At 37.8% G+C, this 27,946-nt stretch overlaps 1 protein-coding gene across 4 annotated transcripts in view; it reads right to left on the bottom strand.

Annotated features, from left to right (window-relative positions):
- Window positions 1–27,946, bottom strand: part of HOOK3 (hook microtubule tethering protein 3) — an 86,153-nt gene that overhangs the window by 14,843 nt on the left and 43,364 nt on the right. For 2 of the 4 annotated variants that reach the window (XM_040090267.2, XM_040090268.1), the window contains exons 7-20: window positions 27,537–27,599; window positions 25,951–26,034; window positions 24,772–24,935; window positions 22,519–22,659; window positions 20,913–21,114; window positions 17,558–17,668; window positions 14,911–14,998; window positions 14,285–14,354; window positions 9,585–9,725; window positions 7,307–7,394; window positions 3,004–3,081; window positions 2,264–2,298; window positions 1,382–1,464; window positions 9–109 (exon numbers count right to left, since the gene is read on the bottom strand). In XM_040090267.2, coding sequence (XP_039946201.1) covers window positions 9–109; window positions 1,382–1,464; window positions 2,264–2,298; window positions 3,004–3,081; window positions 7,307–7,394; window positions 9,585–9,725; window positions 14,285–14,354; window positions 14,911–14,998; window positions 17,558–17,668; window positions 20,913–21,114; window positions 22,519–22,659; window positions 24,772–24,935; window positions 25,951–26,034; window positions 27,537–27,599 — 1,449 coding nt within the window. The remainder of the gene's footprint in view (window positions 1–8; window positions 110–1,381; window positions 1,465–2,263; window positions 2,299–3,003; window positions 3,082–7,306; window positions 7,395–9,584; window positions 9,726–14,284; window positions 14,355–14,910; window positions 14,999–17,557; window positions 17,669–20,912; window positions 21,115–22,518; window positions 22,660–24,771; window positions 24,936–25,950; window positions 26,035–27,536; window positions 27,600–27,946) is intronic. The other 2 variants (XM_040090270.2, XM_040090271.1) reach the window with 1 other exon arrangement.

Raw genomic sequence — 27,946 nt, 5'->3', positions numbered from 1 at the left:
CTACTTACACTTTTGGCCTTTTCCAGATACTTCTTGTATCGTTCTTCCATTTGCTTCATTTCTTCCTCCTTTTTCCGCAGAGCTTCTTGTAATTCCTCAATTTTAAGCGCTTTATGTCACGAAATGCACACATTGGAAAATAACATCATTATATTATGGATATTTTCATGTTTTACAACAGACACTCAAGACACAGCCAAAATATATTTCAGTTAAGAAAAACTTACATAAGAAACCTGATGGGGCAAATATCACAGATTTAATTACTGTACACATTAGAAATATGTACTATAAAATCTCACAAAATTGATTTTTTGGGACATAATTTTGCTTTTTAAAATTACAACGAATAAAGAAAAATGAAATCAGAAAGCAATCATGTCACTGAACACATTTAGAAAATGGGTTTACTAATGACTTACAGCTACTATAATATCTTGGCATGTAATACAGGCAAATATGCTTTTTCCTATTTTATAAAAGAGGAGTAATTCCTGAGAGGCACAACTCCTGCTTAAACCTACTAAACTGTGACATGAATGTACTAAATTTAATTTTCCCTCAGATTTTCTTAAGTGGCAATTGAGATCAGAAGGACAATTTAATTGCACAGATTTTTCCTGTGCTGGTGTCAAGCCACTATTATTTCTACATCTTCTATACAACTTCTCAGATCTCAGAAAACAAAATTCTGTTTTTTCTATTTTTTTCTCCATCTTACGACAAATAAGAATTTTATCACAAACCAGAAAAGCTGCCATTGGTTACAATCTTTTGCCTTGTTCTAGAATAACTAGTCTTTTGAAAAATCCAGACTACCTCCCTCATTACTTCTCTGGAAAAAATGTAGCAGTAATGTACAAAAACTAACTACATGCAGGGCTCTGCATACCCTCTGAGTAATATCTTACATTCCCTTTGACCAGTAATGGAAAGTTTGATCAAATTACAACACATTTTTGAAAATACATTGAAGGAATATACATTGGGAGTGAAAATGAGTGAGTGACAACAGCAAGGATCTTCTAAAATAGGGTCTTATGAGACATGACAATTCTGGACAGCTCAACAGCAGTGAGTAGGCATTTCTATGGCCAATGATATTGGAGTTTGGGACTAGATGATCTTTGAGGTTCATTCTAACCTCTTAGCACTCTGTGTTTTCTTACTATGGTGTTTCTACAATGTTTCTAAATGCATTTCAAGTGTTAAAAGCATCTTTTTGGTCACCCTAGTTTTTGGAGACATTAACAACACACATGTCATTTCCATTAACAATGTACATTTTGCTTACCTGACACCTCCTTTAGGAATTATAATTAAAGATCCTGCACATGAAATAATTCACAAAGAAAAGAAAAGGACTGCACAGGTAACTCACAACTGTTGTTGCATCTTGGTTCCAAATCTTCAATAATAGCTCGTTTCTTCTGTAGCTCATTGTTAGCTTCATGGAGCTTCTCACTGTTACAAACCATAGAAACACATATTGTTTCACTAGTATTATTACTGTGATTGAAATGTGCACTAAGCCACACAGAAAATCCTCAGCGAGAGATTATTTCTAAGGGCATGCTTGATTTTTTTTTTCTGCAGAGCATGAGAACGAGTGACAATATTACCATGGAAATTTTTGTTAGATAAGATGAAAAAACATGGTTTTGTATAGAGAACTGCAACAGCAAACAGTTTCTTTGTCCATAACTTTACGTAATTTAGAACTTAGAGTTAACTGTACAATGAGAGTCTAAAATGAAAACTCATAACTGATATTACATTGAGGAAAGAATGGCTAAACACAAAGGCAACAAACTTCTTTTTGCAGGACAGTCAAAAAGCAAATACTCTTAGGGAAGTAAAAGGTGTGCAAAAATAGCACAATAAAATGATAGCACCTCCTAAAGTATTACCCTCTATACCATTATGTATATCAAAAAGTAAACAAATTAATTTTGCTTATATTAACATGCTTTCCTCAGAAAAAAAATCACTTAGTCCTTCCTGAGCAAAGATTTGCACAATGTTAAGCACAATGTTTTCTAGCCAACACAAAATGATGGTTCCCTCATCACCCTTACTTTCACAATGGTTTTCTGTGGGAAAAAAATAGAACGTGAACAGCAGATTCCTAAATGTTCCTGTGTTATCTAATCTTAGTTTTATATTTTCCACATCCATGATTACCGACTGTCTGCCTTCCTCACTATATGGAAAAACACATCATTTCAAACTGCAAACAAAACAGGCAAACAAATATACTTACAGATGCTCTTCAAGCTTCTTTTTCAGAAGAACTGACTAAAATAGAAAGTTAAATATTTTATTTCAATGTATTGTGAAGCTTTAACATATCAAAAAATTATTTTAAAACACACAATTTTGACATTCTAACAAATATCTAACTTTTTTACTTCAGTTTTAGATTGCAACTGTAAAGCATCTGTCGTAGCAACCTTTCTCATCATAGATGTGGGACTTTAGTAAAATTAGAACCCTTTAGAACTTCACAAATATTTTCCCAGGAACTAGATCAATAAAAGCAAGATCCACAAATGACAGAATTCTAAGGCAGTTGTTTTATTTTTTTCAGTACTTTGTATTGGAAAGTGCAGCAAAATTTGCAAGAGCTGCTCTCTTTTTGCAAAAACCAATATTGCATTGCAAATTGCATGAAGACTTGTAGCAAATTAGTTGAAGTAAATTCCCATCCCCACAGAAACTAGAAGGAGTAGAGTATTTCTAACTGCAGTGTAGAAAAAATGTCATCTTTTTTGTGTTTCTTATCTTTATTGATTACAGACACATAAAAATCACTGTACAACTTAGTGTTCCGCTTTCTTGTTAAATCACATTTAGATAAGCTCTTTGAGTAAAAACTTTGAAGTAATTTTTAAATTTTAAACTCACTTCATACACAGTGAATATCTTTCAAAAGGAAAAAAAACAAAACTCAAATGACTATGAACTGAAGGTAGTGTTAAGTAAATAGAAAGCCATACTCACAATAGCCTTGAGCAGAAGCCCATGCCAAGAAACAGAGATGACATTAGTATAAAGCAAAACAGCAGCCAACAGAAGAAACTATTTAGAAAGTCATGAACAGAAAAAGTTAAAGCTATGTATTTTTCACACATGTGCAATTTCTTCCTGTGTTCTCATGAGCAATTTCATCTTGTAACATTTTCTAAAACATGTCACTAAACCCAAAAGTATAAAAAAAATAAAGAAGCACATTTACAAATCATTGTGTTTAAATCAGAATTCCAAAGGAAAACAACTGCTATTTTCAAAAGTAATTTCAAAACAAAAATCATACAACTAACAAAACTAAGGAAAATAGTCAGTCTGTTGGGTTACAACCAGAATTAAGAGATGCAGGTGTTTTTGTGATATGATGCTGAATTGTTATTGCCACACTGATTGAACACAAAGCAAATGTAGAATATTTAAATCTGTAACTGCCTTTTTAGTTTGTATTTATACAGTATTAATCACATGGGAGGGTTAGCATGTGACTGATGGCACACAACACCATCAGAATATAAGATAAAATCATCAACAAAATTACTTCATTGTTTTTTCTCCAATGTTCCTTCAATAAAGATTTAGTCACCTTGCTAACAGAAAAAGTGACTGAGTACATTCAAAAAGCTTTTTAGTTTGGTTGTTCTTCAAAATATTGTCTTTGATCACGTTCCTGGGGCATGTTTTTTCATTACTACAGAAGAGATTTACTTATTGCATGACAAGAAAGGTGGGGAGCCATAAAAACAAGTCAATATGGCTCTACTGACTTCAGAAGTCAGAAATTTGCAGCAGCTAAGGATCTGCGGGTTTTGACCATTTGGCTTTTTTTCTTTTCCAGTCCTCTGAACAACTGCAGCAACACCACCTTTTCTGTAACAAAAAATATTTGTATCCATCTATCAGTCACAAATCATTTGAACTGTCCCCATCACTTATATCCAGCTGGCTGGGACAAGAAAGGGAAAAAGTTGGAAGCAATGCCCATTACCCTAAGGTAACAAAATCAAAATTGAACTCAGTTTTTTTTTTTTTGCATCCTTGTATTGCACTTGGGTTTTGTCTTGAAACAGACACAACTATTAGTCAACACTGATTCCACTTGTGTATTATTTATGTAGTACCTGCACTGTTGAGGGAGTAACCCCACTCCCAACTAGATAGATCATGTTTTCACAAGCAAGAAACTAATTGTGATAAAAGCCCAAACAATTAAAAGAAGCAGAAATTAGTTTACCCACATTAATTGACCCAAGACACATGATTAGGAAAGAGAATAAAACACACAATGTGCCATTCTAGGCACCCCAACATTCTTGAGTATATACTCGACAGAAAAATTCACACAGATCACTCTAAAAATGGGCAAACATTACTTCTGGCATTTTTGCAGAATCAGTAAGCTTTAAAGACTCATACAAATCTAAAATGTAATTACTATAATTGTTTTTTTTCTCATAGGAAGATGAGTCTCCTAAACACTACAGAAATAAAAGCCTTTTTGCTTGAAGTTCCTTTCATGGTTAAAGCAGCCAAAGGAACAAGTGCATCCCCTTTTTCAGGGAAAAATTTGGTTCAATTTTAGATGTTAAGGTTAGGGGAGATGGATAGGCTCTGGCCTGAGGTTAAGCTAACTTAGCCCGGTGTGGAAAACTATGAGTAAACTATGAGTCAGACTGCTGGATGAGACTGGTAACCCGGTAAGGTGACAGAAGTCATAAAACAGCACCATGATGGATGGTCAGATTTCAAGGATGCTGAGAGTAATGGTTTGGGTTGGAAGGGGCTTTTAAAGGTCACACACTCAACCCCCCGCAACAAGCAGGGACACCTTCAACTATATCAGGTTGCTCAGAGCCTTGTCCAACCTGGCCCTCAGTACTCCATGGATGGGGCATCCACAACTTCCCTGGGCAACTTGTTCCAGTGCCTCACCAAACGAAAAAGTGACTGACCTTTATGGGTAACTGAAGAAGTAACAGAGTTCTGGGGACCTTTTAGGGGGGTGTTATATCAGTAACAGCAGGTAAGGCCAAGACTGCACACGTTACATTATGACAAACATTAAGTGTGTGATGAATTTAACAAGTGGGGCAAAAGTAACTAAAGACAGGGTTTTTACATAGGAGGGGATTAGGGAAGAGAACCTCAGAACAAGGATGATAAAAGACAGTGATAGACATGCAAATGATGTAGACAAAGCTGTTCAGGTAACTGTTGAGTAGCCCCACATGACTACTGCATTCTGGAGGACAACAAATAAAGCCTATTTTGAGCACACCAGACATATCTGAGTAGATTCTGCAGTCTGAAAGATGGAGGTAAGGAGGCTGTTGCCTGGCTAGCAAGGTAACACTCAGGAGAGAATAATCATGTATCCTAACAATGTCTCAGTGCCCATTACAGGCCCAATGGCACAAAGCTGCTTTCCACTGCACTTCAATTCAAAATAAAAACTGCTTGCCTTTGTGGACCTTGGCACACAGCATGTTAACACTGCAAGGATACTGCCTGGGTGATGGCACTACCTCTTCATCTTTTGGGGCATACCTAAAAAAACCTTCAGCTTTAAAACCAAACAAAATTTAAAAGAAAAAATCCCCAAATAAACAAAAAGAAAACCAACAAAAACCAAACCTGAACTCCTACCATATATTTCTGGACTGAATTAAAATGAAATGTCAATTTTCTGGATCAAGCACATTTACAGTGTAAGTACGTAAACATATGAATCTCAGTGCATTAAACAGAGGAAATTAGTTAAAAATTATGCACTGGTGAACTGCAAGATGTGTCCCTCCAATTGCTTTTTTGTAAGTTTCTGAGAAACCACTCTTTTTGTACAGCTATACTCTAGGTAACTCAGGTAGTCTCAGCACAACTTTGATCTACTTGAGCAGATGAGAGAGCAAATCTCTAACTTCTGAGATTTGCTCTGCTTTACAAAGGAGATTGCATGAGGAGACCATGATACCAGAGGCTCTTGCATCCTCAACACTTCCCGGAGTCTACGCTCACTCCTTTTCTTCCTTAAGAGTAAATTAAATCCTACAGATCACACTCAGCAAAACAGGACATGGGATCAGTGTCTATTAACCACTGCTATGGTCAGACCGACCCAGAAGCCATGAGTCCAGACATACCCTAAATTACTGCCCCAACCAGAGCCTCAAAAGGGACACAATTAAAATTGCAGTAAATAAAGCTGAATACAATTTGACAGGGATCATTTACAATATTCACTATCTGAGAATAATTCTTTCATATTTTTGTTCACCCTGAAAATATTTTGGCCAATAATCAAGACAATAAAGAACATCTCAGAAGAGACATATTTTAACATGCATTCTAAAACACATTCTAATTTATTCAAGAAAATAATCTTGATGGAAATCAAGTAGCTGTTTAACATTCACATAGTTTATTCTGAAAATTAAAAGGGTAAACTAAATTTAACACACTCTTAAATGAACATAAGCATCTAGTGAAAAAACTTTAATTTTTTCATATAAATTAGTTAAAACAAACCCACAAAAATAGAAAGCAGCACATTACAGTTTGTTGCCAATTAGCAACATGATACACTGAGATTGTGAGCAGACACTATGAATGTACAGTCCAACAAATCGCTGCTTTCAATAAAGTTCTTAAGCTTCATTTTTGAAATACAAGAGATAATAAACAGTTTTTGAGTGGAAGACTGAAAGCTGTTTTCCACACTAACTCAGTTAAAATGTGTATTCTTACATTTAAAATAAAGTTAACTCTGAAACAGAAAAAGCTGCATTGTGTTGAGGGCCTAATTATATGATTTTTTTTTTTTTTTTTTTTTTTTTGGCCTGCCTGTTTTCATTCTGAGATACATTTACATGAAGAATAACAGACCTTCCAGTGGCTGGAAAGGCCTTAACTTTCACTAAGAAAACTAAATCTGAAACAACTTCAGATGCTTTATTCATGGAGAATCAACATTTCTTCAGTTCCCTGCAAAGCTCTCTATTCTAATTAAAAAATTTTAATGCTGAGTTTTCTATTGCGACAGACACAACTATTCAAATAAAACGTGTGACACCATCTCTACATAGGATGGTTTTCTATTCTAGATAATTGTCTTACATCCTAGCTAGAGAAGCACAATATATTTGTAAGACCATACAAGTAAATACATAAAACTACTAGAAATCTCAGTTTGTATAATTCTTGGGTTTTTTTTTTACAAAAACATGAAAGTTTCAAAGATGTTAACTACTTGAATGTAAGTCTGATGTACATTTCTACTTACATCTTCAGCTTTTGAACCTTGATCCTGCAAAGATTTTTGTAGTTCTTCAACCTGGGACTGTACTTCCAGAAGTCTCTGATTTACCAATCTGGGAAGGAAACAGTATTTGCTTTTCAGAAAAAAAAAAAATAAACCGCAAGAAGAAGTCTCAGATTTTTAGTGCCCAGTGCTTTCAAACATCTACACAAAAAAATGCAATACTGTAAAATGCTCAAAAAAAAGTTACAGCCATTCCAGAGATTATAATGTCCAGATGTTCATCCAGAACATTCTCATTCTCAAGGACAAAATAAATTCATGCAGAAATTAATTCTATATATATGAAAGAAGACCTTTTAACAGTCAGGTTTAGCGTGTGAGAGCTGCTAGCTTATGCTTTTACGCTGTTACAGAGCCCTATAAACATGTAGGTTGGAAGGGATGTCCACAGGTTGCCTAGATCCAACCTTCTCCTTAAAGCAGGTGTACTTACAGCAAATTGCTGGGAACCATATCCACTACCAGGTTTGAACACTTGTAAAGACAGCGGTCTAACAGTCTCTTTGGGCTTGTCTTTGAGAGCTCGGACCCACACTCCATATTTTGTCTGTTGCCTTTTGTCCTTCCACTAATAATCTCTTGAGAGCAGCCCAAATCTGTCTTCTTTCTACCTTCCCATCAGACAGATGCAGTTCACAGTACACTCCCTGTGTCCCCTTTCCCTTGGCCTGGAAACCCAGTTCTCAGTTTAATCCCACTTATCACACATTCCAGTGTCTTTCATCTTAGCAGTACTCTGCTGCACTTCTACACATCCACATCTCTGTGGTACTAGGGAATCCAAAATACATGCTCTGTCCAGATGTGATATCATAAGTACTGATGAGAGGTGAACAATCATTTTCCCACACTGACTGCCTGCACCTCAGTGAGGACAGTCCAGATCACTGTCAACTGCAAGGTCCCTAGATAACGCATTGTCCTTTGCCCCTCACTAGGACCCCAGGGCTTTTGCAGCACAACTGCTCCACAGCCAGGGAGAGGGGTCCAATCTCAGTTAATTCCTGTGGACTGTTGAGCTCCTCTGAATAACAGCTTTACCTTTCAGGACACCCCAAAATGGTACCATTCTCAAACTTGCCAAGAGTGTAGACCCTCCTATGAGTGAAGTTGTTAATAAAAGTGATGAACAGTACTGGTACTGATGACTGAAGAACTGGTTACCAGCTGGATTTCATTTCACTGACAATACTACTTGAGGCTCAACTGTCTGATCACTGTCCAATCCATTTTTTTTTTCTCACTTTACTGTCCACTTATTTGGTTTATATCTAGCCATTCTGAACATAAGGATACCATGGAGCACTTTACCAATGGCTTTGCTAAAGCTAAGTATTGTCGTGTTTCACCTTTCTTCACACATGTAGTCATCTCACTGTCAAGATAACTAGATCAGTTAGGCACGATTTGCTCTGAATAAATTCATGCTGACATTTGCCAATTACTTTCCTGCCCCTCATGTGGCTGGAAATTGATTCCAGACAGACATGTTTTGTGAAATTTCTGAAAAGCGAGCTGTGGTTGATCAATCTCTGTAATTCCTCATGCTCTTTTTCTTAACCATCTTGAAGGTGAGTACAGTATTTACTTTTTTCAGGCTTCAGGCACCTCCCCCAGCTGAAGGGGAAGATAGGAGAAGATTAGCTGAAGAACAGATTTGAAGCTTAGATACAAAGCAGTCTCACACCACTCTCAGCCAAATACACTGGAGGGCTCTGATGCACTCTGTCTGATCCTACAGATGTCTGTATGCTGACTGGCTCAATCCAGCAGGGTCAGCAAGAGAAGGCTGCTGAGGAACATGTCCTGTTGAGTTTTAAGTATCTACAAGGACACTTACAGAGACAATCTCTCTGGGCAGCATAGTCCAATGTTCAGTAACCCTCACAGCAAAAAAAAAAAAGGTACATTCTCATGTTTGGATGAAATTTAATGTGTTTTAAACTCTGCCCACAACCTCTAGCTGAGTTACTGAGTACAACTGACAAGCGTCTGTCTCCAACTTCTTTAGACAATCCCAGCACACACTTGGATAAGATACACTGATAAGATCTAACCTAAGCCTCCTCTTTTCCAGGCTACATAGTCTCTATTCCTCAGACTTTACTCAAAGGACTCTGCTGTCCTGTAATCCCATCCTTGTGGCCTTTCATATGACCGTTTCCATAAAATCCATGTCTTTCTTCTCCTGGGGATGCCTGTAAGAAAGTCAGGTGAAGCAGAGGACAAAATTTTTTACCTGTTTTCTGTCTCCAGTTCATTCTTCCGTAAGTTTGCATCATCAAGAAGGCTCTGCAACAAGGCAATCTTCTCATTGTCAGAACCTTCTTGGTTCAATTTTAACATCTTGTTCTCATGCTGAAGGCGGATGAGCTTCTCCCTAAACACAAAGAACACAATCTTGTAAAAAAAAGAATGCTAATATCTATATCAAAGAAAACAGTTTACCATAGGCAGTAAAATAATAACATAAATATCTTTTTAAGGGAGATACTGCAACATAAAGCACATCTTCAAACACCCAAATACAACCCCAGTTTAAGGCGTTCAATGGCAGAATGCAGAACACCACAAAATTACTTCAGTGCCCCCATCAGATCTTAGAGTGCAGCTCAACAGATTTATAGGGAGAACAGAGAATGCAAAACTTAATATTAAGTGTGAAGAAAGACTGTAATCTTAGCTATCACTGAACTACTGCATAAATCTGAGCAAGTCACTTAAACCCTTGGTCTGTTTACACAGAATCACAGAATCATTTGGGTTGAAAAGACTCTCAAGATCCAACAACAACCCAGCACTGCCAAGTCTACCACAGAAGCATGTCCCTTAAGCACCATGTCTACATATATTTTAAATACCACCAGGGATGATGACTCAATCACTTCCCTGGGTAAAATGCTTGATAACTCCTTCTGGTGAATATATTATTCCTAATATCTAATCTAAACCTCACCAGCACAGCTCCAGGAAAAAATACCAACCCCCATCACATTACAGCTTCCTTTCAGGTAGCTGTAGAGAATGATAAGGTCACTCCTGAGCCTCCTTTCTCCAGGATAAATAACCTCCTGCTTCTCATAGGACTTAACTCTCCAGGCCCTTCCCCAGATCTATTGTCCTTCTCTGGACACGCTCCAGCCTCTCAATGTCCTGTCCTTCCCGCACTGAGAGTGTGCAAAATTTGACCCAGAACTTGAGGTGTGGCCTCACCAGTGCCAAGTACAGGGGGACAATCCCCGCCCCGGTCCTGCTGACCACTCTAGCCCTGATACAGGCCAGGATGCCATGGGCCTTCTTGGTCTCCTGGGCATTCAATGATTCAGGTTCAGCTGCTCTCAAACAACACCACCAAATCCACACCAGAACAAGAGGTGCTACCCACAGGGACCTGGACAAACTGAAGAAGTGAGGCCATGAAAATCCCATGAGGTTCAACAAGACCAAGTGTAAGGTCCTGCGCTTGGCCTATGGCAACCCCTTCCATCAGTCCAGGCTGAAGGATGAACAGATGGAGAGCAGCCCTGTGAGAAGGACTTTGGGGTGCTGGTGGATGAGATGCTGGACATGACCCAGCCATGAGCACTCCCAGCCCAGAAAGCCAAATGTATCCTGGGCAGCATCCAGAGCAGTGTGGGCAGCAGGGGAGGGAGGGGAGTCTGCCCCTCTGCTCTGCTCTGGTGAGAGAGACCCCAGCTGGAACCCTGCATCCAGCTCTGGGTGCCAGCATAGGAAGTATGTCAACTAATCAAAGTGAGTCCAGAGGAAGCTGCTAAGATGATCACAGGGATGGAGCACCTCTACTATGAAAACAGGCTGAGAGAGTTGGGATTGTAGATCAGATGCCAGGGACACCTTAGAGCAGCCTTACAGTACCTGAAGGGAGCAAACAAGGGAGTGTACAGGGATTTTTTACAAGAGAATGGAGAGACAAGACAAAGGAGAGTGGTGTTAAACTGAAAAAGGGTGGTTTAGATTAGATATTATTCTTTATTTTCAGGGTTTGGAGGCAATGGCAAAGGGAGTCCTGGATGCTCCATATGTGGAAGTGCTCCAAGCTAGGCTGGATGGGAATTTGAGCAACCTGGTCTACTGTAAAGTGTCCCTGGTAGTGGAGGTGGAACAAGATGATCTTTAAGATCCCTTCCAACCCAAGGTGTTTTATGACTCTGTGGTTACTTCCCACTGTGCATCTTGTCAGCCACTCTCCTCCAAGTCTGTAGCACTGTACAGGCTGTTGTGACCCGAGGGCTGGACCTAGCCCTCGGCCATGTTGAACTTCATACAGTTGTCTTCTGCTCACTGATACAATCTGTTCAGATTCCTCTGCAGTCTTCTGACCCTCCAGCAAACCAGCACTGTCCTGAGTAAGCCAAAATGTTATTTTACTCCATATCTATCTGTGCCCAAAATTGTTACTCTCCTTCTGCAGCTGGCAAACAGAAGGGGGTGGCATATAGCCTGGGCCCTTTAAAAATTGAAGCACTCAGGCAGTCACCCTCTGCCCACTTGGCCTGCCTCTGGGCTCTTTCTCCCCTCTAGTTGCTACAGTAGCAAGTCAAGAAGCTCTATATCACAATCAAAAACAGTTTCAGAGTGAATTTTGCAACACCTGTCTGTGGCCTCAGTACCCTTCAGTGGATCCCACCCATTGCCATGGACTTGGGGATGTCTAAGTGGCATAGCTGTTTCCTCCTGTATCTTGAAGGCTTTATTCAGCTTCTTGCATCTGTCTTTTAGATCAGCAGTCTTCCTAGCAAAGATTGTGGCAAATAAGGCTGTAAGCAGATCTGCCTTTTCCTTCTCCTTTACTGGTATGGTTCTCCTTGCAATCAATAAGGGATTGAGATTCTCTTTAACCCTCATTTAATTGTGAATGCGTTAATAGAAACATTTTCTATTGTATTTTATTGGCAATAGCCAGAACACGATCTAGTTAGGCTTTGGCCCATCTAATTTTCTCCCTGCATAATGGCACATCCCTTTCGTCCCCTTGAGTGGCTTTGCCCCTTCTTCCAAAAACATGATACAATCTCTTTTATTCCTAGTTCTCATCAAAGCTCTATGCAGCCCAGCCAGTCTTCCTGATGGCTCATCATTTGGCACATGGAGACAGCCTGATCCTGCCCTTGAACAGCTCCTTCTTGCCCTCCCAAACTCTTCTGCCCTTCAGGACTGACTTCCAAGCAACTGTCAAACCAGACCCCTAAATGGGTCAACATCTGCCCTACAGAAGCCCAAAGCAGAGGTTCTGCTGGCCTCTCTCCTTAATTCTCTGTGAATCAAAAACTCTCTCTTCAGTGGTTGCTCTGCCCAAGATGGTCTCTGATCATCACATCATCCACCAGTCCTTTCCTGTTCACAGTGAGTCCACATCTTCCCTAGTGGTCTTGCTCAGTAGCTTTGTTAGGAAGTTATCTTCAACACAGTTCAAGAACTTCCTAGACTGATCCCTTTCTGTTGTGCTACATTTGCAGCAGTCATCTGGTGTTGAAGTCCTCTATAAAAAGAAGAGCTAGCAATCTCAAAACCTCTCCCAGCTGCTTACAGTATACTGCATCCTAGGCAAGTGGTCTGTAACACACCAACCAGAATATCTGCCTTATGGCCTTCCCCTTGCTACTTATAAATACTCAACTCTTTTGGTACCATCATCAAGCTCCAGACAATCAAAACAGGGCAAAAAAACCTTTTTCTAATATCCAACCTAAACCTTCCCTGACACAAATTTTGACTATTCCCTCAGGTCCTGTCACTGGCCACAACACAGAAGAGATGTGTGTCTGCTCCTCCTCTTCTTCTCGTGAGGAAGGAGACCACCATAAGAACTCTGCTCAGTCTCCTCCTCTCCAGGCTGAACAGATCAAGTGATCTCAGCTACTCACCATATAGTTTCCCCTCAAGGCCCTTTACCATCCTTGTGGCCCTCCTTTGGTTGCTAAGAGCTTTATGTCCTTATCATATTATGGCACCCAAAACTGCACACAGGACTCTGCCCCAGTGCAGAGTGGGACAATACCATTTGCCCGGCAATGATGACATCCCATTGTCCTTGCTGGGCAATGTTGTGCCTGATGCCCCCAAGGACATGGTTGGACCTCCTGGCTGCCAGGGCACTGCTCTCTCATGTTCAACTTGCCACTGATGACTGGAGAGGTCAGTAAAACAAAGCATGCATTAGCTTACTGTCTTGGCTTATATAACCTAAAAAAATGTGTATTTATTTCATCTGCTGAAAGCTGTTGGGGAGATATATTTTTCTTATCTCTTGTGACTCCAGGGGGGAGGGGGGCAGATATCTTCTGATAATAGCCCAGCCATTAAATCCAGGTGGGGTTCCTTATCTTTTTCACCACCCCTCCATCCTCCAGGGGGGCATCTTCTGATAATGGGCCATTAGGGCCCACCAATGATATGACACATTCCATCATCCCATTGTGAGATGCTCCACACAGTGGGTGAGGACCCAGCTGTTCCTAGCTGGATAAAAACTGGGACTGAAGGACACAAGGAATCTGGTTTTTCCACTGGATTCCCAGAGGAAGACTGGACCCAACTCATCACCACTGGACTTTCTACAGGATCATCTCTACTCCACAGAAGCACATCTGTTACTCCAGGAGGACTTATTTGGACTGCTTCCAACACCCTGACCAACAGGGTGCCAGGTCGTATCCCTCACTCTGTCAGGGCTTTTTCCAGTCTTTTTGTTTTCTTCCTTGGTTTTTTTTTTTCGTACTACTACATTTGTATATATTTTTTGTTTTGTTTTTAAGATTCCTAGTAAAGAACTGTTACTCCTATTCCCATATCTTTGCCTGAAAGCCCCTAATCGCAAAATTATAATAATTTGGAGGGAAGAGGGTTTACATTCTCCATTCCAAGGGAAGCTCCAGCTTACCCTGGCAGACAGCTGTCTTTCAAAACCAAGACACTTACTTTATTTCAGGAGTAATGATTTCTGCTGCTAAACTGTCTGAAGGCTCTTGTCTTCCCAGAGGCATCAATCCTGAGTAAGGAAAAGCACACCACTTACTTTTTTACACAACAAGAAGTAGACATTATTCTAGAAGTTTTAGACTACTGCCAGACAACGTAAAACAACTCAAAGTCAGGCTACAGCAAGACTAACGGACAAGCACTATTTCATTTGGTGAACCATTACATCTGATTTTATCCATTCTGAAGAAATGATGTTGCAGTTTATTTCCTGCTCATTATCTTATCTAAGAACTAAAAATGTACACAAGATTACACATACAAATGAACTATAACACAGGAAACACCCTGAAAAAATATCTCTCTAAAGAAAACCATGTAGAAAATATAGAAATCAGATATATATTATAAAAGTATCCCACTGGAGAGGAGACTAGAATTTCTAATTGACTGAAATAACAAAGCTTTTGCTTGCTTATGAAGCTATGAATAGTTGAAGTTTTTCACTGTTGATTTTATAGGAGCTTAAATTTACTCTGTGCTAAACAAAAGAACATTCAATATTCTACAGAAAACTCCTGTACACTTTAGAAAAGAGACATTTAATCTCTTGATTTGTCTTTTACCTGTAGTGGTGAGTTGACCCTCCTGAGCTTGTACACATCTAAGTTCTTCAATAGTTTCTTTCAAAGAATCCCTTTCTGTTCTTAATCTCTGAGTAATTGGAAAGAGAATGAGTATCAGTCTTGGCAGTACAAATCCATCTCTAACAGCTTTCAAAATTTTAAAAATAATTTAAAGCAACTCTAGAAATTACTTTCGAATTAAAGTATGTGAGACTAATTCATAACAGACTAAATCTAAGTATTATATATTCCACAGGAACAGTGGTTTGGGGTTTTTATGGGAGAAGGGTTGCTAATCTTAGTGGACTAAAAATAGCAGGGGTATAAGCTTACAAAATCAAGGTATCAGTGACACAAAGTTCTGGTACCAGCTAGTAAAAAGTATCCACTGAGGCCACCGCTGTTTCCCTTTTCCTTTCATTGGCTGATTCCAAGGGAAATAGAAGTCAGTTAAGAGACTGACTGATTTTTTCCCTCACCACGAATCCAGGATCCAGCCAGGAGTGAAATAACGAGCAGGTAAGTACAGAATGAATATAACAAATTGCTTTTACTTAGTTTGTCTTTCACCAGTGAAAGTGTGAGCAGCATTTCCATATCACTTTCTTCCTGTGTGTCAGCTGGCCTTGTCATTCACCAGCATCTTTCTACGAAAGAAACTAGTTGCTTGAGACTCAGTCCAAATAGAACTGAAGAATAGGACTGGACCCCCTTGGGATCCAGAGAGACGTACTATTCAATAGCATCAGGCAAATACTCTTTCAATTTGGCACAAGTACCCTTCCGGCAAAAAAAGGAGAATCTACAGATAGCACCAAGTTTTTGTCCAGGTTGCCAAGAGTCCAAAAAAAAAGGAAAGAAATTTGCTACTATGTAATTATCCAAGTTGTAGTTTGTTCCAAAATCAGACATGTTTACTGGTATTACTAAATGGTCCAGGACAGACCTTGCCTCTGTGTAGGTATGGACTTGTGTTGGCTGATAGCATTTCATTTTACTAACAGTTGACTGCCAAATACCAGAATATTTTAGTACTAGAAAAAGCTCTAGGGCTTCACTGGTACAAGCAGCTTAATAATTATCTTAGTACTTAAAACACACTACAGAGGTAAAATTCCAAGCTACTTTAATGAAGATATCAAACGCCACCATGCTTTGCCAGAACATAAGGAAAAGGATAAAATCAATTTCAGTAACTATTTCCAAAATATAACTGACAAGACACCACTACCTTTGTGGTAGTTTGTGACCTGTGGTGAGTTACTTTACCAATACATATTGACAACAGAGAACAGAAAGAGTAGGTAGTACAGACAGTGAATCACTAAACTCACATGATGAGGGACTTCCAGCTGTAATTTACTTCTCACACGTGCATATCCATTCAAAAGAATGTACTTAAAAACAACATCCAGCTCAAAAAAAAAAAAGCTATTTGCCAGGGGGTAAAACAGAAAACTATATGACAATGGCCTACAATTCAGATCCTTTGTGCAAGATGAAATGGTCCACTGAGCCATGGATAAGCCATAGAAACAACTTCACCATTGTTCAACATAAAAGAATTGGAAAAAAACCCCAATTTAAAAATAAAAAGCAAACAAGAAAGCCAAAGCACAATACCAATACAGTTATTATGAGCATTCCAGCCTGATTGGAAGGGCAGATGGAAGTGATATGAAGGTCCAGTGTCCACCAGAGCTTGAAAATTTAATAAAAAATGACAGTCAATGGCCTATGAATGTAAAGTAACTGAAAACGTTCAGTTCTAATGATATTTGAGTACTGGGCTTGGAAATCTTGGAAATAATGGGACATGAAAAATTACTATTGAGGAAAAAGCCTACAGAGTTTCTGACATTTGGATCAAGACTTATAATTAAATTATAAAATGCCTAAGAAACTGCTAGCTTCAACTGCTGACTTTGATTTTAGGTAGTTTGCGGCACCTCCAGATACAATGAAATTAACTGTTGAGAAATGACAGTGCGTAAGAGAATTCTGAAGGATCAGTCTCAGCAAGAAAGATAGAGCAATTAATTGCAGAATCACTAGCAGCAAATGACACAAGAGGAAGGGGATAGATTGGTATCTATTCTGTGTGTTCCACATTGGCAGTACAAGATGAGTCAACAAGGAGCTGTCATAAAAGGTGCGATAGCCCCGAATGCAACTACTATACAACTATATATAACTACTAAGCCTCTTGCTACACTAGTGATGACTACTCAAAGAGAAGCAGGCTGATGGCACCTCAAATAATGCCTTACGAAAAAAAAAAACCAACAGGAATTTAGTTCTAGGATGATACTGCAGAAACCCTGCTGCAAATAGCTTTTCAGAATACGTAATAATTACCATGGGTATTTATTAACTTTCGCATGGTAACTGGTCAGCAAACTACTTCAGATGCCCAATATGAAGGCTTTTCCTCTTAAAAATGTGTTGCATTTGTTTTTGTACAGTCACTTCATTCCATGCTGTACAATTCTTAGTTTCAAAAAGTATCTTGTATACAAACATTAGAAAATTTTAGAGGAAAAAACACTTCCTGATTTTAAAAGATGGCTACTTATACCATAGCTCTGTTATAAAGGATACAAAGTTGCTATTGTTACTAATGAAAAAATAACACCTTGGCACTTACATCTTTTTCTTTTTGGAGGCTGTCTACTTTTTCTTTCAGTCGTTTGCATTCATAATCTAATTTATCAGCTTTCTTGGATTCTTCAGATAACCTGTTTTGTAGTTCAACTGCCTGTGAGAACAAGAATCAATAATGTGTCTGCAAATGTTAAAACAGAATACACAAGACAAAGTAGCCAATTACAATGCACCACAAGTCATGTCGTAAAACAAGTGAAATAGTTACAGAATATACTAAAAACTTCTTTCATCAGTTGTTCCGTGTTTCAGCAAAATAAAAACCATTCAAATATTAGGTCTTAGTGCAAGCAAAGATAGAAAAATGTGAAGTATTTTCAGTGCATCTAAAACAAGAATTAAAGCTCAAGCAAGGTTTACAGAAAAAAAAGCTATGTAGTTCTAGGGATCAAAAAGCTTAGGAACAGCAGAAAAATCTTTGTGCATTCTGAAAAGCCTAGTAAAAAGAAAATACTCTGAAGAAATCCAATTATCTACACCTTTTGTTAACTTTACTTCATAAGCCTCACTCAGAATTCAACTACTAGTTCATTCAGCCAGGTAACATACCCTAACCTGAGATGCCCTAATAGTTTCTAATACACTAACATAAAGATTCAGCCACAGGCTCCAGTTTTATTTCAGTGAGAATAACTGCCAAATGCACAGATCAGTAAAGAGCTTGTAAAATTAAGTGAGCAGAAATGTGAAAGTTGAGCACAACAGAAGGTAAGTCACTGAAGTCTTTCCTTTCCAAAACTTTCAGCCTTTACCAGCAAAGATTCATTCCCAGAGCCAGTAAAATCTCATAATGCAGAGAGTACGGAAGCAAATAAGCTAAATAAAGACTGACCTGCAAATACAAAAGCTGAATGAAGACTCAGCTTAAGACCTACAGGTTCTTCTGAAGCAATTTACAAGAAGGATTTTTCATGGCTTTTAGACTACAAAGGAAGTGATTAAAGCAGTAGCCATATCTACATCAAGATTCCCCAGTGGTTCTAATGGCCTTTTATTTTCAATGTGTACAACTACAGCAAAATAATTAGAAGGCCTGAAATATGCATGGTCTTAAGTCTTAGAGAAGGACTTCGCTGCTGTTGTTCTTAAATTAAATGATGCAAAATCAAGACAGGCCTGCATTTTCTGAGATTAAATAAATGAACATGTTAGATATGAAAATATTTCATTTTTCAGATGTGACATCTATCACTGGGGCTATAACTGCACGTTTAATTGCTGGCCTTCACCAGTGACAGTGTCATCACTTGCAAAGTATGAGTATTTTCACCTTAAATGGAAACAAATACATTCATGTTTGTAATCAATCATGCTAAGGCAATGGTATGTTGAAAAACACTGCAGGAAATAAATTTGTCTTGAATTAGGACTTGTGAGTGTATAGAGAAACATACAGTTCCATGGTAATGCAGAAGTTTAAAAAAAAAATGAACTGCCACCACATTTACTAAGCATTATCTGTATGTGGAATGAGTAAAGCAGGAATCTTGCAAAAAAAAAAGCAAAACATACTGTTAACTATGTATCAGAATGCACATGCACAAAGGGGCTGAATTAAAATTACAAAAATTATCCTGCAGTCTTCACATTTCAATTCTTTATGCCAAAATAAAGTTCATTAGAAAAGGCTTGTTCTTGCTCTCAAAAGAGTGAAAACAAAACATCACCACTCAACCTCACCTCACAGAGACTACTCTGTGCAGTGAAGATGAAATTTCCTTGCAGATTACTTTAGGAATTTGAATCAATCACTTTTATCTGCATAGCACAATGATTCTAAGCCAAAGAAATAACTCTCTAATGGCATCCACATGAATGGGGTTGGATCATTCAAACACCAAACAAGACATATTCCATTACAGGAGCACACTAGTACTCAGAAGTGATGTAACATCATAAGCCTAATATCTGGATTACTTCTGATACCACAATTTAGGATTGAAAAATAATTTAGTGGCTTATGAGTCACAGGCAGGTCTCAAAAGGAGTCCAGTCCTACAGACACTGAAGACAAACACAGTGCTCATTTTGAGACGCCATAGTTAGGTGAAGAAAACACTTCTGCCACAGGACACTTGATGCTTATTCCAGTCCCAGCCAATAAGCAGTTTTGTACCAAACAACAGCTCCCCATACAGGAAATCCTACCCATAAAACAGAGGGAATAATGAAGAAAAGGATTACTTTAGCAGCACAAATGATGGGATTGAGCCTTCTAAAAATCCTTTTGGCTGGTGAAATAAGAAGAATCAAATGCAGATGTTGAGGTTACACAACAAATCACATGCTCAGCTGTTTAACGGAGTGAAATATTAGGTTGCTAGTAAACTTAATACTACTCATGTGGAAGGTCATTCCTTTCTACATTTACTTTTCCCTTTGCCCTCTTGGACAGTTTTTCTTATCCAAGTTCTTTTTTTCTGATAATAAAATTTGGCCGTGCTTAAAATTAGCCCACATAGGCTTGAACATAGTTGTTTTAAACACTGAGATGGCCAAGCGTGGGGAAAAAAAATCTAACAAGTCTTAGGGAGACATATTGCTCCTGGGCTTTCAATATTGTTAGTGCTTGTTTCTATACTTCATTCTACAATAAACTGACATACAGGGACCCCTGTGCTGTGATCACTTGACCAGACCAATTACTCTTCCATAAAGCATGCTCTGTCTAGCTCTGTAACAAGAATACCAGAATGATATTGTGTCCCTGTAGTATAGAAGCAGAAACAAGATTAAGCAAATCTTTTACCTTTACAGAAACATGGCACCTGGATAAGCAGGAGGATAAACAGATGCTTTTCACCCCTCAGAGTGTGCTGGTGACACGTTTTGTATTCCACTAGGTGCATATAGACAACAAGGATGACATGTGTGCCTCTCTCTTCTTAAGTGGAAAAATTCAGATGTACCAGACAACCCAGAACCTTAAAAAAAGGGGTTATTTAAACCACAGGAACAACTTACCTCAGCTGTGGTGTGTTCCTCATTGCTGGTGAATTGTAAGTGGAAAGTGGATACTTTTCCTGAAAGGACAGCCTCTAACTCATGCCCCACTACTTAATATGAATTTGGAATCATTTTAGAAAAAAAAAAAAGTCACTTAACATTTGTTGAGATTTTAACTGCAAGAAATACTGCTTCTTGACAAAGTAGCAAACTTGCAGTAATAATAAGAATTGCAGGAAAGGAGGACAAAGGTAGCAAGCACTTGCAAAACATGGAAGTCCTCTAAACAGGAGTTGTTTTTTAATAGCTTTATTTTGAGGTATTAGCCATGTTATGAAGAGGAAGTGCTGAACAATACAGAATACTACTGCACTAATGATGCCTGTCCTCACCTGTCTCTTGTATGTTTCCAGCTGACTGCGTGCTGCGTTGGCCTTCCTTAGTTCTTCCTCCAGGCTCACGGTATTTTGCATGTACATTGTATTCTTCTCTTCTAAAAGCTTCACTTGCCGCCGCAAATCACCCAGGTCTTCCAATTTCTTTTTGTATGACTCCACCTGGCTTTCTAACTTGGCTACTTTATCAGAAGAATGCCTGAAGGGACAGATTTGTATCAAATTTGAACTCTGAAAACTAACAGAACTAACAATTTAAAATGCTTCCTCACTTTTTCTTAATTGCAGAAGACATTCTGAGACATCATGGGGAGAATAATAAAGCAATCATACCCTCCTATTACCAATGTTTTCACTTTTAAATTGTCTGTTTCCTTCCCGTAACTATTTGTCAACTCTAAGAGCAGCTGAAGGTTCTTTTAGACCATATCCCTCTTCCTTACACAACCTTCTTATCTGCTTCCAATCTTAAAATAATAGCTAAAACAATTTCACTCCCACCCATTTCCTTTCAATTTTAAATTATCTTCTGTCCTAAATTTTTCAAGGGTAAAGAACAGAAGTTTCTGATGTTCAATTAATTTTAATGATAACCGGGAATAAAATTTTAAAAAGGAAAAAAGAAACACCAGGCTTCAGCTTTTATCAATCCATCTGCTGCACTGCCAAGATTACAATGGGCCTCACCTCCCCCAACGATCTCTGCTACTATTACTGTTCCAAGTTTCATTTTAGAATCAACCAATTTACAGACTCAATCTTCTGTGAAATCAAGGGAATTCCTCACTGTATTAATGGATTGGTTTACGGGACACTGAGGCAAGCCAATTCTGTTTTATCCTCAGTGAGGTGCAGGGCCTCTTCCTTTGAACAAGGAAATGCTCTTTGAACCCATGCCACCCACAGTTTATGCAGCCTAACGGGTTCAATCCTTATATTAATGACAGAAAGGATAAAGACAGAGAGCTTCGGCAGAAGGCTGCTGGTGCATCAGGAACAGCAGTTATCAAATAAGCCTTACTGGACAGAATGGGCAACTGTTCTGAATAACCCATGGCAATAGATGCTAATTCTGAAGGAATATGCTCCATAGTAAAAGTGGCTGTCCCACCTTATAAACCCCTAGTGTCATCAAATCATGACAACTTTTATTACTAAAATCCAGTGGAAATGAGAGCTGCAACAGACATTGTTCATATTAATATTACATGATCTACCAAAAACACCACCCGAAGTCCAAACAATGCAAACCCAGGAAAGGAAACAGCCTAGTTTTCTGATGAGATCGGGTGCCCGAGACATGATGAAGGGGAATACTGCATAATCAAAGAGACCAGTGAGCGCCCTGTTATAACCATAAACTGGCACAGAATTACTAAATTTACTAATTGTTATTGATTACATACAACATAAGCAACTATTTTACTCAAGCAGAATTGTGTGTTGGTCTCTGTATCTAAACTGGAGGATCCAAAAAATCTTGGCATTGAAAGTGTTTGATATTAAATTATTAAACAAAAGATAATGTAGATTAAGTACATAAATTACATAGACTTAAAGGGAGTAGTTAAAAAAGAATGGAACAAAATGGAACAAAATTTACCTGAGTACATCTATCTCATCCTTCAAAGACTGAGCCTCCTCTGCCAGTGTAGTAAGCTCCTCAGTTTGTTGTCTCAATTCCGCGATTTCCTTTTCTAGTTCTTCACAGCGTATTCGATAGTCATCTTTGGCAGCTTCTAATCTGTAGGAGTGAAAACAACCCAGGAAATAATATCTCATCCTGAGTCACAGTTACTTCTCCTCATCATCACCCCCTCTAAGAACACACAAAATGGTTTCCTTGCTGTAGTGAAGGAAAACAACAACCCAATGTGCTCACTTGAAATGTAAAACCAGATTGACTTACCATGCTCCCAATTTAATATCAGTCTTTCTATCTGAAAATGCACAAGGTAACATAGGTTCTCATAAAGACAACACCTGAGGTTTCCTTCTATAAGAGTAGCTTTTCACAAGGAAAGCTTAAGGAGCAATTCTCATCTTTTTTCATCTTCAGACGTGCGGAGTTCGAACATGACATCTTTATTCTAAGATTATGTTCAGCTGTCCAACTTATCCACCTCCAACAATACTCACCTGATTGTTTGATGTTATAAATGCCATAGACCTGATACTGAAGTGGCTTTATTTATTTATTTATTCATAAAGAACCTGAGCATGCCCAGTACATCTGGAGAACCCAGCTACCCAGTTAGCAAGTATAGAACTCTGAGTTCTGAGCTGCTTGCATACCCCGTGCACAGGCAAAGCTCTATTAACGTGGCAGTGACCAAAGGCAGCAAGTAATAAAAACTTTCAAAGTGTTTTGAATGAATGGAAGAGGACACAACCCAGCACAGAAAGTCCTACTGTGACTTTGCTCTGAATTAAAACAAAAGCAATCCAGGACAGGAGGTAAGGGCATCAGGAGGGAAAAAAAAAAAAAAAGTCAAGGAGTCCAAAAACAATCTATAAGAATGGAGACATAAGAAAATCTTTGTCATCCAAACCAGAAACAATGAAGACTTGGATCATGACAGATTAGAACAGTCAAAGGACAAAGAGACAAGACTAGGAGGAAAAGTGGTGTACTGCACTAGGCGTCAGTTAAGCTGTATATATGTCCTGCTTGGTCAGGTAGAACTGGAAGCAACACATACAAATTGCCATTAGAAGCCACATAACATGAAGACAGGAGAAGGAGGTAAAGAAGACCAGGAATGAGTCTCACATATGAAAATAGCTTTTAGAATGACCTTCAAAACCTGAAACTACAGTAACAGACAATGCAGATATTGAATATGGGGACAAAATCTGTTTGAACAGTTATTGATACCAGATCTCAGTGGTATCAGAATCGCTGCAGAGCATGGTGATGAATCAGAAGAGATAAAAGAGGACGTCATCATTATTTTATTCCTTTACATGGTAGAAATATAAAAAGAAATCCAGGCACTAGTTGCGAAAGAGAAGCATGGAATGTTTTTCAAGGAATTGATGGGAGATAATATGTCAGAATAAGCAGGAAAGGAGGCTTAGCAAGAGGAATTTGAAAAATGGCAAAAAAAGGAAAGTAACAGGGCATATATTGTAAGAACTGGAAAAAGGCAAAGAGAAAAAGACAGCAAAAGAAAAACTGGAAGGGTAAAGAAAGAAATATCATAATTTCATTCACAAAAGAGAGGTAAAGTATGGTAAAGAGAATGAAAAGTTATGGTGAAGTGAACCAGCTTTCTTTAGCAGAAAAGGCTTACACAGCCTGAAACCAGCAGTCAAGGATGGATGTTTAAAGAGGAACTGTATTTTCATGTATTGGGGAAATGTAAACAAAGTCCAGAACTCATACATGGATAATCTCCATCTTTCATCATCTCTGAAATTTGTTTTCAAATTCAGAGAAGAACATATTTTGCTAGATATATAATGCCACCAGCAGTACAGCCTGTAGCAAACTTTCTTGTAGGAATTACCAGACCTTAAAAATACAATCAGAATAATTTGCATAAACAAAAGCATGCTACTTTTCATTCTCACTGACTTTGCAAAACATGGGTGAAATGATTGCCCACAATTCAAAGTAACTCACAGTAGAGTGACATGTAAAGTACTTCAGAATTAAGAAACTGAGGGGGGTTTTTTTAATGTTGGATCTTGTAAAGAGTGAAATTATAATGTATACATCACTTTGAAAACTGTACTACTGGTTATATACCATTCATTATACTAATTCACATTTGCAGCAGGACCGGAAGTATCTAAGTCACCTCTACTGCCAGCAACCAACAACCAACCTAACCAAGTGTAGCTTTTCTACCTGAATGTTTCCTCTTGGAGTTGTTCTAGTTGTGTCTGCAGCTGCAGGTGTCTACGACCTGCAGGACTGTTGGGATCTTCAATAGAATCAGATTGATTTAAACGTTCCATCAAAATCTGGTTCTCAGCAAGCAGGCTGCTCTTCTCCTCTTGAAGGGCTGCAACCTGTTGTAATAAAAGTATGAGTAGGAATAATTAACCTACCCAGGTACAGAGAGCAGTATTTTTTTCATGATTATGAAGTATCAACAGAGCCAACAGAAATATGCAGGCTTCACTAATCACATATCACAAGAACACATTGTATCATTTAGAAGGTATTCAATTGTGATTTGATGCAATAGATGCAACATTAGGGGCAGAATTACCACTCAGGAAACATAATTATTTTTTTATGTATTTCACACAAGCACTTAAAGAAAAAGTCTCTTATGACAGAAGGTAACTTCACATAATAAAATCTGCATACTTCTCATACAAGCAAATAAAACTAGCTCTCCACAGTAAAGGCCATCTGCAAGCAGGCCTGAAACAAGAATACAGTCCCAAAGATGGCTCAGTTTTCACTAACACTGTGAAAACAGGTAGTAGTGCAAAGAACCCAAAGCGCTCCAAGACTTGAAACATGGGTTCACATATTCATCATGACAAACAAAGATCAGCTTTATCAATTCCAACTGAACAACAAGAAACCTGAATTAATATTTTAAAGTAAGGTTGCCATAGCAATGCTTTTCAGGGCTCCCCCTTCACATTCCTCAATTGTCTCCCAGATGAGTTACTGATTTACTTACAGTAAGACTTAGTCTAAACCCATACACGTTTAATGGTCTATAGCAACTTCTGACTGGGATTTAACTGCTAACTGGAACTGTTACAGCAGCAGAACTTGTATTAGTTCTCTGTGGCAAAAGTTCTACCACACAGCTCAAACCCTTCCTATATGAATGAAAAGATGTTTTGCTACTCTGAATCATAATACTGGCAACATGGCAACAAGATAAGAAAACAATGATACTCATTCTGCTAATACAAATGCAAACAAAATAACTATTGTCATTTTTACCCCCCTTCTAAAAATCATGTTTTGATATGCTAGTACTTATTTTCAGCTACCTGAAAATTAACAAATCTTTTCTCCAGGATGTCAGAATTGATATGGACTCTATAGGAAACTTACCTGCATATCTAATTCATGACATCGCTGGGCAATTTCTTCTTTTGTTGCAAGTGCTTCATTTAATTCTTCAGTAGTTTTCTTCAGCTACCACAAACAACAAATGTTTACATTGTCATCACTCTATGTGATCCATTTAAAAATATTTTGAACTCTATATCTGTAAAATTATTTTTACATTTAGGTATAATTATTTCTACATTTAGGTAAATTTTAAAATTTTTTAATACTTTTACATTCAGGTAATATATTAAATTTTTTAAAAACTGAGAAATTCTGCTTATATAACAAAAAAAAGAAGCAGATGTACATACTGTTTAGTTTGTGTATCAGTAAAAAGTAAATGTACCTAAAAGCAGTATTTGCTCTTACATTAGAATTATCCACATCTACTCTATAAATTGTTTTTAAAACTCCAGGAGAAATTTGGTCTGAACAACTCACCAAATCTCTGCATTGAAAAAAGCTGTCAATACCACTTTTCTTTACAGACACAAAGAGTGTCTAAGTTCAATTTTCAATCTACGTTTGAAATACATAAGGGACTGGAAGGTGGAATACAGGGAATGGACAAATAGGATAAATTCCGTCTAGTCACTGGATGCTACTTCTAGTGCACAACAGGAATAAAACTAATACATGACAGAGAAGTCTACCCTTCTAAAAAAGGGCACTGAACCTTTATATTCACTGGGAAATATTTCAATACTCCCCTTCAAAGGCTTAATATTTAAAGATATGTGTCTCACTGGTTTGCAAATGAATGCAGTTAAGATGACATAGAAAATATAGCTGCAAAAAAACTGGTCTGATAAAATAGGTACATGCATGTTACATGTATAGATACAGATATATATGTGCTATTATATATGATGAGGTTTAAATGGACTTTCTCAAACAGCATCATCATATCTTGCATTTTCATGTTTATTTTATGGACCTCTCTACATACAAAGAATTAATTTCATCTGCAAGAATTTACATATTTCTGCAGAGAAAGCATAATAGATGAATATAGTGAACAACACTGTACTATTCTTCTTCTCAATTAGAAAAAAAAAAAACCTGAGGAAGTAGGACAGTGTTAGCATGAGGATAAGCTAGTTAAAAAAAAAAAAAAAATTGGTTTGTATATTTTTTAAATATATAAGGCCCAGAAGGATTGTATTTGAAAACTTCTCTTATATTTTGCAGCACTTCCAGGATTCCTATAGAAGCAGTTTGGGGTTTTTTTTAACTGGAAGTAGGAACTCAGAAAAAACATTTATTCAAACAGTATAGGTTTTTTATCTTTCTTTCTTTCTTTCTCCATGCCTTAAGATTTGTACCAATCTGCAAATTGCTTTATGTCATATAGCTAGACTGGTTTTTCAAACTAACTTTTCTATATCCTTTAAATACACAATAGGAGCAAACTCAATTTATAAAGCTAAAGGACCTGAAATACAGAAATTTAATTTTTCACTTCTTATTTTACTTTTCCACAATACCCTTTAATATTAAAGAAATTTTAAAAAAGAGAGAGTTATTCTTAATATGGCCACTGACATGCTATGATTGAAAGAAAAGAAATATCTAGTCTTAGATACCTGCCGATCAAGGTCAACGTAAGCATCATTTCCAACAGAGACTGGAGACTCTTTACTCATCAACTGCAATTAGATTACACCAGGTTAGAAAAAACAGAGATTCACTTTCATATTAAAACCTAAGTTTCAAAGAAATACTGAGCTGATTTTTACTTTTGAGAGCTTTAATCTGAATTAATTTAAAAGTTTTTAACCTAATCTTTATACATGACATATTCAGAAACAAGATCAAGAAAAATCTTCATAATTTATAGTCTTTAGAGTGCTATAAAAGAAACCCTACATCATCTCCTTTTGACAATGCACATTCTTTGTCTACGATAAGCCTACATAACATCCCACTAAAGATTTTACTGCATTGGCATTGGAATGATAGTAGATATCAACACACCATACAAGACCTATCTTTA

Source organism: Hirundo rustica, chromosome Z (genome assembly GCF_015227805.2).
Source record: "Hirundo rustica isolate bHirRus1 chromosome Z, bHirRus1.pri.v3, whole genome shotgun sequence".
Classification (NCBI taxonomy): Eukaryota; Metazoa; Chordata; class Aves; order Passeriformes; family Hirundinidae; genus Hirundo; species Hirundo rustica.
The sequence above is the reverse complement of the archived record's forward strand: the minus strand, read 5'-3'. Positions and strand labels throughout refer to the sequence as shown.